The sequence below is a fragment of the Cydia fagiglandana genome, chromosome 13 (genome assembly GCF_963556715.1).
Source record: "Cydia fagiglandana chromosome 13, ilCydFagi1.1, whole genome shotgun sequence".
Lineage (NCBI taxonomy): Eukaryota > Metazoa > Arthropoda > Insecta > Lepidoptera > Tortricidae > Cydia > Cydia fagiglandana.
Window position 1 is genome coordinate 12473697 of NC_085944.1, and position 11710 is coordinate 12485406.

General features: G+C 39.9%; 1 protein-coding gene across 1 annotated transcript; it reads left to right on the forward strand.

The window, feature by feature from the left end:
• Positions 1-701: 701 nt before the first annotated feature.
• On the forward strand, positions 702-11320 carry LOC134669813 (degenerin-like protein asic-1). Its single transcript, XM_063527431.1, has 11 exons — positions 702-794; positions 1142-1252; positions 2085-2216; positions 2593-2740; positions 2941-3002; positions 3566-3704; positions 4091-4239; positions 4801-4928; positions 8490-8643; positions 9074-9169; positions 11072-11320. The coding sequence occupies exons 1-11, from the start codon at positions 774-776 to the stop codon at positions 11291-11293; spliced, it is 1362 nt and encodes a 453-aa protein (XP_063383501.1). The 5' UTR covers positions 702-773; the 3' UTR covers positions 11294-11320.
• The last annotated feature ends 390 nt before the right edge of the window (positions 11321-11710 follow it).

An 11710-nucleotide genomic window follows, 5' to 3' on the forward strand; every position in this document is an offset into this window, starting at 1 on the left:
GCCACTTCACCCATCCAGTGTTGATACGGTTAACGATATCTGCATCTATGGATCCGTCGTTTTGCATGTTCGAGCCCAGATATTTGAAGCTCGTTACTTCGTTCAGAAGTTCGAGTGAGAAGCCTAGGGGTCGCGGGAGGCCCAAGACAACATGGATAGGTCTTGTAAAAAAGAACCTTAAAGAAAAAAGAATACCACCAGAGACGACCCAGGACAGACGCTCCTGGCGACGCCATATAAGGAGAGCCGACCCCAAGTAAATGGGACAAGGCTAGGAAGAAGAAGAAGGTCAGGTATCCTACCATACAAGTTTCATTCTATTTTTCGATGAGGTTTTTTTTGATGAATTTTTGTCCAACGTTTTTGCCATTTGTACAAAATCTGCCAGGTTAAGCCTAGGCCGACCAAGTGCGTTGGAATCTACTAAATGTCAGGTACCTCTACAGGGTAGGTATATTCTATTTTTTGATGAGGTTTGTTTCATGCAGCCGGCTCCCGGACTATATCTAACAGAAAGGAAAGGTGTATGAATTCCCATTTGGTTTGGTTGGTTGGCGGGGCCCGCTTAGCATCTTATGCTGCTGACTGTACACACAAAACCTTGGCATGCCCTTGCTGATCTAATCGCGAAAATAAGTTCAATACCACCCTAATCTTTATTTACGATTGCTGTAAACGCTTATAATATATCTTTTAGCCGTAGTTATCTGGACTTACTGCGGTTAAGTGCAGCCGTTTGGACGCATTTCAACATGGAGGACGATTGAGGAAATATGTCGAAACTTTATGCAGAGGTACGTAGAACTTTGATTGGAGGTTATATAGGTCAAGGTTTAGTTTATATACCAGTTTATATTATAAAGTTCCCTTTGTAAATTCGACTTCGAATTAATTCCTCCGACATTGTTTGTAGTTTGCTGAATTAAAAGCCATTTTTAGGTTGTAACAAGCCTTAGTGGACTGATAATTACTTGCGGCTAATTTTTATTTTCATTTTAGCTAATTTGAAGTTAATTATAATTCATCCTCTGGAGCGAAATTCCAATACTTGCGGAACGCCGCCAGTTTAATAGATCTAACCAATTTTAAGTTCCATTTTTGACGTCTCTGTCTAAACTATGAAACAATTTTTAAATTTTAGTCAGAAGCGCCTTCAGAGACGTTTAAGAAGAAATGCTACCAGTGTCTGAAGGGACCCAACCTCATCCGGACGCTCGTCGTGTTGCTATGCAGCTGCGTAGTTGTACAGCAGGTAATCTATTTATTTTCTTCCAGCTTCAAGGATGATTTAATTTTTAAATAGAGTCAGACCAAAAAAAGTCTGCAGCGGATTTGATAGCCCAAACTTGTATGATATTATGACACTTACACTGCGTGGGCTATCAAATCCGCTGCAGACTTTTCATTGTGCGACTCTAAACAGTTTTCATCAGTGACATTCAGATCCCACTCGAAAGCCTTTAGTAACACAGGATGCATTTAAAATTATATCTACATACATACATACATACATACATATAATCACGCCTATTTCCCGGAGGGGTAGGCAGAGACCACGGATTTCCACTTGCTACGATCCTGACATACCTCTTTCGCTTCCTTCACATTCATAACATTCCTCATACACGCTCGCCAGTTTAGGGTATATATCTAATTGTAACGTAAAGTAAAATTTGACTACCTACCCAGGATGCTGCCGTGATTATATCCTGCTTATCACGCTTATGACCCAGATAAAGATTCCTAATATCATAAGTAATTCCCATTGCATGCCGACACCCGATGTTGTCATTTTGTCGCACAACAACATGCCATCCCCATCACTCACAAAAGTTTAACTATTGCTGCAGAGAAATCAGTTAATGGTAACATTCCATTTCTAACTGCAGCTGAAGGTAGTGAACGCGTCGCTGTCATTGTCAATTTCCATAGTAAAATGTACAGTAATGCAGCTGTCGTTGGAAATGGACTGTCACCTTTATGCTGTTATACTAAAAAATCTCTGACATAATTGATAATCATCTCCGTTTGAACAAACTAATGAAACATACGTTAATATATTTTTTACATTTTTATCCTTTTAGATAACAGCATGTGTGCGGAAACTGATCAACATCCCGATCACGACTCACACACACTTCGACTTCAACGAGACGATCATGTACCCCAGCCTTACGTTCTGCCGAGAACCACCGTACAAGTACGATAAGATGGAGGTAAGTTTTATATTAGAGCATGTGTGCAGGAACTGACCAGCCGGAGTATTATGGATGGCTTTATCCATCTTTATCCACCTAATAAAATAACTGCCACTTTTTAACACCGTGGGATAGAAAGTGACGGACACCGTTTTATCACGCTGTCACGTAGACACGAACGACCATCATATCCGTACAACAGCACCCCGATCACGAGCCACAAAACCTCTGACATGGAGACGGTGATGTACCTCCTGCCTCACGCACTTGAAAATCGCTACTTATTTGTGTAGTTAAAATATCGTATAAATGTTTAGATGACAAGTCTGGATAGTAATCAGTATTTAGCTGTGGAATTTCCAATGTTTGAAATACCATTTAAACCTTCCGCCAGGAGTATGGCCTGTATTCACACCCTCGATACACCTCCGTCTGGCGCGACTTCAACTTCACCCACGTCTCCCTGGACCATTTGTGGGAAGAGATCACCTATAGCAGTGACGAGTTCTTCGTACAGTATGGTTTTGATGGGCTGGTGGAAAGTAAGTAGAAAATTTTATGTTTGTACTTTAATCCTAAATAAGTTTTCTCAAATAAAATGTCCAGCCAAAATCGTAATACTTATTACTATTTTGGCTGGACATTTGACCAAAGAATCAAACAAACCAAAGATCAAAAAGATCAAGGTTGGATCAAAGAACTTTCTTTGATTGGTCTATTAATGGACTTGGTCTTTTTACAGATGTGAAGGTGGATTCAAGTCTCGGATTTGTGATGGGTCGATGTTATACTCTTACACCGCGGGTAAACTAATTAATGCCATGCCAATTTTCCTTTTTGTAAATACACGGTGGCTAAAAGTGTACTGCATTCCCGTTTCCAGGGAGGTATTGGGATTATACTGAGCAACTTTTACTATGGAACCAACCCCGAAATCGCGACAAAATAAATTACACTCCTAATATTCCCATAGAACATGGACCAGCCAATTTTTTTTCGAAATTTCGGGATTGTGGTCCCATAGTAAAAGTTGCTCAGTATAATCCCAAAACCTCCCTGGCAACGGGAATGCAGTTATGTTTTAGCCACCCTGTATATCTAAATATGTATATGCTTCATAGAAAAATTGAAAGCGACAGCCTCTCTTGATATTGTCGCTGTTGAAATGTCGTATAATTGGCTTCAGTTGAACCAAGTACTCTTGGTCCTGATTATTGCAGTCCTGCAAAAACAGAACCAGCCATCTGCTAAAGTCAGAAAGTAATATACGTAGGTACTATCTCACTTTAGCAGATAGTTGCTTTCAGAACTGCAGGAGGAGGTTTTAAAGTAATTTGATTCTGTGTTACGTCAATGTTGTTAAATAGGTGTTGAGCTATAAGGCATCCCAAAGCGCCGGGTACTCCTTAACTCTTCGTTACAACGCCCTGGACATCGCTAACAGCATCACCACCACTCCGCCGGGATACCACGTCTACGTGCATTATTCTAAGGAACCTTTTACTGGTAAGGAACATAACAATACATAATTCTATGGTCAATTTGGAAACTTATGAAGTGCGCAGTAAGGTTTGCCTACCTATTACTTATACGCTTTTGATTCGGTCAAGTTATGTTCTAATGTATGGGGAAGACAAAAAAGAAACCGTCAACCGGGACATATTTCATGCTAAAAGGGGGGTTGCGTCAGGGGGATGGGACACTAGTGTACGTAAAGAACTATACCCAAAGGTATCATACTACATTCATTGAATGCTGGCTATAATTTGTTTTTCAAAAAACACAATTTGAGCGAATCATATTCTGTATCTTACTTTTCTATCGAATTGAAATAAAACGCCTGGTAGAGAAATAGTTATAATACAGGCTATAGTTCTGATTATGTTTAACAGAAGTGGAAGTATACAACGGCGGTCTGGTGGACTACTTGTACGTGAACACCGGCGAGACCATAGACGTGAAGCTGTCAGTGGACCAGTATCAGAAGATCAGCAGAGATCACGATCCGTGCGTGAACTGGGAGAACTACAGTACAAATGAGGTAGGAAGCTAGTCTTACTTTTATCTACACAATGTGAATGTGGTTGATTATCTTTAAGGGTCAGGTGTACGAGTAAAGCATGTACCAGACGGCAGACAACCTCAGTTTCTGCAACATGACCTTGGTAGGAGCGAGGTAGAAGCGCGGCTGTCTACATGGTTTACAACAAGCCCATCTGCCAATGGTTGGCAGAGCACGTCTGTCTACCAAGGGCGTTTAAAGGTCATGCAGAATTTGGTTTCAAGCTGTTGCTACATGGCTTAAAACCACCTTTTTTCTACCGAGGTCAAGTTGCAGAAACTGTGGTTGTCTGCCGTCTGGCACATGCTTAACCAGTGATCTTCACAAGATCAGTGCTTCTAAACTAAGGGGTCAAGGGTCCCCTTAAGTGCGAGCCTGTGGACGAGAGGCCGCTTCGCCCACGCCTAGCTACGCCACTGCTAAATATCTGTGTGATAGAGCTCAATAAATATTAGCAGTTACCTCTGACGCTTTTCGGACTCGCAAATGAAAAACATGCTTCATTGCATGAACATAATCAGTTTGTTTTTCACATTGCAGTGCACCACTAAACACGTATCATATCTGGTAGGCGAGGCTGTTGGCTGTTCCGGACCCTGGATGCTCAGTGATCTTCCCCGTTGCGACAACTACAATGACATGAGAAGTCTTATCACGGAATATATAAAGTTAGAGTTATACATACAGTCACGAAATAAAAAACTGGGGTTCCGTCTATTTGGCATAACTTCCGTGACCCGAAACGCATCTGGCATAACCTATTTCGCAGAAATGTATTTCGACGAATGTTAAATTTGCAGAAAGCTTCAGTTTGTATAATATGCAATAGGCCGAATGTTTGCAAGTCCGAATCTTAAATAGACTACTATTATTTTGGCCGACTTTTGATACGAATAATTTTATTTTGCGTTTGTTTAAATGTCCGAAATGTGATTTGCATAATCTGTTTAGCATAATAGGATTTAGGCGAATATTTACATCGCAGAAAACGTATTTCGATTCTTTCTATTTGGTATAACTTGTATGATCTTTAGAACGCATCTGTCATAAGCTACATTTGGCAGAATGGCACATAGCATTAGCGCCTGCGCTTTGCTACGCAAGGGCAAAGGGGCTGCTATGCCCGTAGCGCCGGAGCAGATGCGGAGCCCAACAAAAAAACTGTTGCTAGAAAAGTGGGTTAGGTTAGGTTAGAACTGCGACCCCACGGGCCACGGAAACAATCTATTGCCAGAAAAGTGGGTTAGGTTAGGTTAGAACTGCGACCCCACGAAAACCAACTGTTGCCAGAAAAGTGGGTTAGGTTAGGTTAGAACTGCGATCCCACGAAAACAAACTGTTGCCAGAAAAGTGGGTTAGGTTAGGTTAGAACTGCGACCCCACGAAAACAAACTGTTGCTAGAAAAGTGGGTTAGGTTAGGTTAGAACTGCGACCCCACGAAAACAAACTGTTGCCAGAAAAGTGGGTTAGGTTAGGTTAGAACTGCGACCCCCAAGAAAACGAACTGTTGCCAGAAAAGTGGGTTAGGTTAGGTTAGAACTGCGACCCCACGAAAACAAACTGTTGCCAGAAAAGTGGGTTAGGTTAGGTTAGAACTGCGACCCCACGAAAACAAACTGTTGCCAGAAAAGTGGGTTAGGTTAGGTTAGAACTGCGACCCCACGAAAACAAACTGTTGCCAGAAAAGTGGGTTAGGTTAGGTTAGAACTGCGACCCCCAAGAAAACGAACTGTTGCCAGAAAAGTGGGTTAGGTTAAGTTAGAACTGCGACCCCACGAAAACAAACTGTTGTTATTCGGCAAAATGAAATTATGAGAAATAATAGTTGCGAGTTGCGAAACATTCGGCGAATTAATTTCCGCCAAAAAATATTGGGCCTACAACATATATGATTCTCGCAAGTATGCAAAACATTTCTATGCCATAAGATTTTATGCTTGTAGTACATTATGCTTAATGGCGAATTATACTAAATTAAATTATTACAAATAAAATTATGCGAAATGAAACAGATACCAGGTCTCGATTCGGACATTAAAATTATGCCAAAAGACACTTCGATCAATAAAAATTATGCGTAGAGCACGTATGCGCAACAATCCAGTACCAAGTGAGTTTATGCTAACAGTATATTATGCCTAAAGTTATTATGCACAATAGAATTATTACAAAAAAAATTATGCCAAAGATAGGGGAACCAAAAAACTGCATGAGAACAAACGTTTACGAACAATAATTCATCATATTAATATAAAGTTTTGGCTTGGAAAGTGGATTGTTTTGTTATACAATTTTTTAGTCTTTTTTATAATTTCAGTCATGGGGTAATATTGTACTTACCCAACTTGTTAATATGTATTTATGTCCATTTTCCTGATTAATATTACTGGTTTTAACTTTAGTATCTTCAGCTACCTCTTATTTGTATATTTTTGGTTAGAGTCTGTGCGGAAAGAGAAGAGTCGTGGGATTTGAGGGCGCGCCAGTGCTATTTTATGGTTTTTGCTATGCTGACAACACTGGTCACGTGATTATAGTACGACACTAAAGGTCATGATACTTGAATCCCTTTTGTTCCGGTTTTTTACCACGGCTTACTAAATGGAGCCGGTGGTGGTGTCGGCTCGTCAACTCAATCCTCTGATTTAGCACAGGCACTAGTTTTCTTTTTAAAAACACACTTGTTTTTATGTCTCAGATTCTAAAAAGTGACAGTGCGATTGACAAAACTGCTAAAACCAGTTAAGAATCTGCCCAATACAACTGTAATTTTAGTACCAAACAAGATTTATGTACTGCCTAATCTGTGCAGTCCAACAGTTATTAAAACCTGGTAGATCGTGTAGAAATTGGGCAATAGAACTGTGATTTTATCTGGGATATATTTCCCATTGTAAACTTGACTTGTAATGTCTTCTTCTTCCTCGTGTTATCCCGGCATTCTGCAACGGCTCATGGGAGCCTGGCGTCTGCTTGACAACTAATCCCATGATTTGACGTAGGCACTAGTTTTACGAAAGCGACTGCCATCTGACCTTCCAACCCAGAGTGTAAACTAGGCCTTATTGGTAAACTTGACTTGTAATGTATGTGTACATTATTAATAATAAATATGAATACCTATGAATAAAAATAGTGCATAAGTAGGTAGGCCTTATTGGGATAAGTCCGGTTCTCTCATCTCACGATATTTTACTTCGCCGAAAAGTCACTGCTAAATATGAAATATAATTTCGTAACTAACAGAACCTACAAATAAAGAAATATTTTATTAGAAAAAGATTCAGAACCTAGTAAACGAACTTACAAATAAAGAAATATTTTATTAGAAAAAGTTTTATTCTTTATAATCGAAGTCTGAATTAAAATATTCTTATGTTTGAGCTAGCTTCAGAACAACCGGGGACACTCATAGAACTATCTTCATCTGAACTGGATGTGCTTGAATCCGGCACGTAGATATCGAATTCTTGCATATCACCTACTTAGCGGTCTTTTATTCCGATACCGTAGGTACTTTTACACAATCCTGAAAAATAAATTACATATAATATATGCATAAAATGACAAGTATCAAGACTATTTGTCAGTTATTTTAAAGATCATGAATGACACCTGCATATTTATGAAAATTAATATATTTTGAATGAATATATTGAATATACTTACCGATTATGTACCGGAGACAAGTTACTTAGGGAGCTTATTAAATAGGTAATTATTTAATATTAAATACAACATCAATACCCGCGAATAGCGGAAACACGTTCCGCGACTTTTTGTAAGGCTTTTAGCCGTTTTCTTCCCGCTGACAAAACCGAACAATGTTAAATATAATTTTCCTTGTGGTTTTATGTACGGTTTAATCGTGTTTTGAAAATATTTTATACATAAAACATGCGGTTTTTGTTAACAAAAAAAATATACATTGACAGAAGTTTGTTTACTTTTTACAAGACAGGTGTCAAAGGTTTGATTGCCATATAAAATTTAAAATGTTAGTTCCCGTTTCTGCCACGACTCTTCTCTTTCCGCACAGACTCTATAACTTAAGAATGACTAACGTTAGACTGGGTCGTGTCCGGACCGGGGCTTTCGGCGCTTAATTTTCTATGACATGGCAGGCGATCGTGTGATGTTTTCCATAGAAAACGATGCGCCGGAAGCTCCGGCCCGGACAGAGCCAGGTCTAACGTGTGTCATCCTTTATTCAAAAAATTGTTTCCAGTATGTACGAGGATCACAACTACACTAGTTGTCCCCGCATCTGTCGTTCGTACCTCTACAATGCCTTTGTAACATTCCGGAGGAGCGACTACACATGGGATTCCATGAAGAAGGTCTGGGCTCTAAACTCTGGTGTCGCCACTTTGGAGACCCATGTAAGTCATAATACACGTTTAATAATATATAATCTTTCCGGGTCTCTTGAACTTATAATATATTTAGGCTTGTCTGTATATGGCAAAGGGTAGAAAAAAATTGGGATACTTTATAGGGTTTTCTCCTATTGCTTACTTCTTTAAAGAGAGGGTAAAACTAAGAAAAAGAAAATTGTGGGGAGATCTATAAACTGCGCTGTTATCTTTAAATATGAGGTAAATATTAAATACAAGGTTAGTTGGGACAAATTCTCTCATTGGTCTAACCTAACTGATGAAAAAAGAAAGGCTGGGGTTAGAGGTCTTCCAACGTACGTTCTCTTTCCTTAGTGGAAAAGATGTTCCGTGACAACTGCAATTGTTAAATAGGCACAATTGCCTCAAGGTGGCATTTCCTCAATTAATATTAATGTCCATTTATAAATTTCAGCTGTACATCCACTTCAACACTATGATGGTGTCCGTTTACGAGGAGCGATACAACTATGACTGGAACTTATTCCTTTCCGATCTCGGTGGAAGTATTGTAAGTATTAAAAACCGACTTGGCATCGACTTCAGTAAGGGGTGATATTTTATTTTATCCTTTTTGAAGTAGGTTTTTGTAAGTATTTATTTTTCAATTTTGATAGTTAGATACGTTCCTGTTTGGCAGTCACTAAAAAGGTTGGCATTTTTACATTTCAAATTTCAAGGTCAGGATTTAAATCCATCAAGATTTGAGGAGTTCCTTCAATTCCTCGCAGAACCCGTCATCGACACTGGGTCTTGCCAAAGATGTTCCTTAAAAAACCTTACTGATAGGTCGCCGAACTTGAAATATTTACGCGTCGTTGAAGAGTCGTTATGAATGCAAATACCTACTTGGCTTGTTGATAAAAATAGAAAAATTGCTATATGTATGACTTGAGGAATTACCCCAATTTTTCATGGATCTCATCATTAGAACTAGATTTTGTCAAAAAAGGGGCCTGTATCGGTTCAGGAATGATGGATTTCTGAGGTAAAAAAATACGGTCGAATTGATAGTCCCTTTTTTGAAGTCGGTTAAAAAAACGACACACTGATTATAAAGTACCTATAATAATATATAATCCAATAGTTCATAGAGAAAAGTTGGAACAAATTCATTGCAATGGCCATGGAATCGCGCCCTTAAAATAATGACATATGCGTATTTTCGAAGCTTCCAGAGATCTAATTTCTCGAACTAACACCTTCGAGATCAACCTATCACACGCCACTTCATGCATCAAATCTTGGCTCTCCCCCAAATTATATTCGCCCATCAATGTTCTGCTATAGAAATATTTATCTCAAAGATGAATTAGAGAACACTCGCGTCGTATATCATACGAGTATTCGATTGTTTATTTTATCAGATGCCTAGACTTCGGGATTAAAACATGAGTAGAAATATTTAGATAGGTTTTTTTCAAATAAATATTATTCTTATTCGATGTACCCGCTTTCCGGTACAAGCTTTCATCGCTGTAATTTTCTTTCCACAAGCAACTAATACTCATTGAAACATTTCTAAAAACCCCAAACACAATTAGGTTGCGTTATTCCTTCAGTCTCCATTCTCAGATCAGCTCGATGGTGCCATAAAATTGCATTGTCCGATGGTCCCATAATATTGGTATCCCACTTACATATGTATGCAAATTTTCAGCTTCATTGAAAGTCGGGAAAAGGGTCAAATTTATCTTCCAAGATCGACATTCAACCTATTCACATTAAACAATGGTGACATTATTATCACTATTGTTTATTTAACTAAGGCCCACTTGCACCATCCCACTAATCCGGGGTTAACCGGTTAAACCGTTAACCCAGTATCAAATTGTACTGGTAACCATGGTAACTCCAGGTTCTTCCCCAGTAAAACCGCGGATTGGGGACCCGCAGATGAGGCTCTAAATAATACGTCTGGGGAGGGGTTGTAGCGTTACACAATCCCTCCTCCTTCGGCGCGAGGGTACCCCCGGTAAATTTGCTGGGGCAGCCGGGGGAGCATCGTGGTAGAATACTCGTGATCTCACGATGCTCCCCAAAAACGGCAGAGAGGGTAACGCCGCAGGGGAAGTTAGTGGGTATTCTCCTCCCCTCCCTCTGAGTAAAGGGGCCCACTGATTAACAGTCCGCCGGACGGTATCGGCCTGTCAGTTGTTCGGAACTGTCAAAATTTTGTTCTAACTGACAGGCCGATACCGTCCGGCGGACTGTTAATCAGTGGGCCCCTTAACAGAGGGAATACGGGAGGAGCGAGTCCCACATACCACCCCATCCCCAACGGGCCTCACAGCCCGGGGGTGAGATACGTAAATGTATTTACCCCTGCGAGAAAAAAAAAAAAAAAAGGTTTGACCGGTTAACCCCGGGTTAGTGAATGGTGCAAGTGGACCTAAGAAAGTTTATGTTGCAGGGGTTCCTTCTAGGCCTCTCCGTTGTCGGCCTCATGTCAATGTTCGGCAAGCTGTGGGGCCTTACAGTTCAGCCCTTTATCAAACCCAAGGACGCAGCCAATAGCCCCGGATCTGCCGCCACAGCCGATGTTAAGACCGTCTCAAAAGACCTGGCTATGGATCTGGACTATTTGAAGAAATGTCAAGAATGGAATACCAAAAACGATTGTAATGACAAATGAGGAATTTATTATATTCATGAGCATTTATGGTGTTGATTTTAGTGACTAAGAAGTCAACCTTGATGATATCATTGCCAACATTGTTAAATGTACATCGGTGGACCTTATGCCCTTTGTAATAAGGTCCACCGATATACAGTTAGGTTAGGAGTGGTTGCTGTATGTACGTTCCTTGAGCCATGATGGTGTCGCCGCCATCGACATCGTTAAGTCTTAAGGCTTCACAACATTTACAACATTATGAGTACCTTGACCTGAAATGGCCAGCGTGTTGCTGTTAGTACGAGTAGGTATGGTACTTCAATATTATACTCATAAATAGTTATTATTGATTTAATAATATCAAGAAGATTTCTAAACACCAAAATATATTTTCTGATTTTGTTTTTCACCTCACCCTGTCACCAATGTATGCCT

Bases quoted from the DNA above. Each gene is read 5' to 3' on its own strand.
- LOC134669813 (XM_063527431.1), top strand. From the start codon at position 774: ATGTCGAAACTTTATGCAGAG. The intron at 4,929-8,489 runs GTTAGAGTTATA...AATTGTTTCCAG, and splicing joins CTTATCACGGAATATATAAA to TATGTACGAGGATCACAACT. The intron at 9,170-11,071 runs GTAAGTATTAAA...TTTATGTTGCAG, and splicing joins CCGATCTCGGTGGAAGTATT to GGGTTCCTTCTAGGCCTCTC.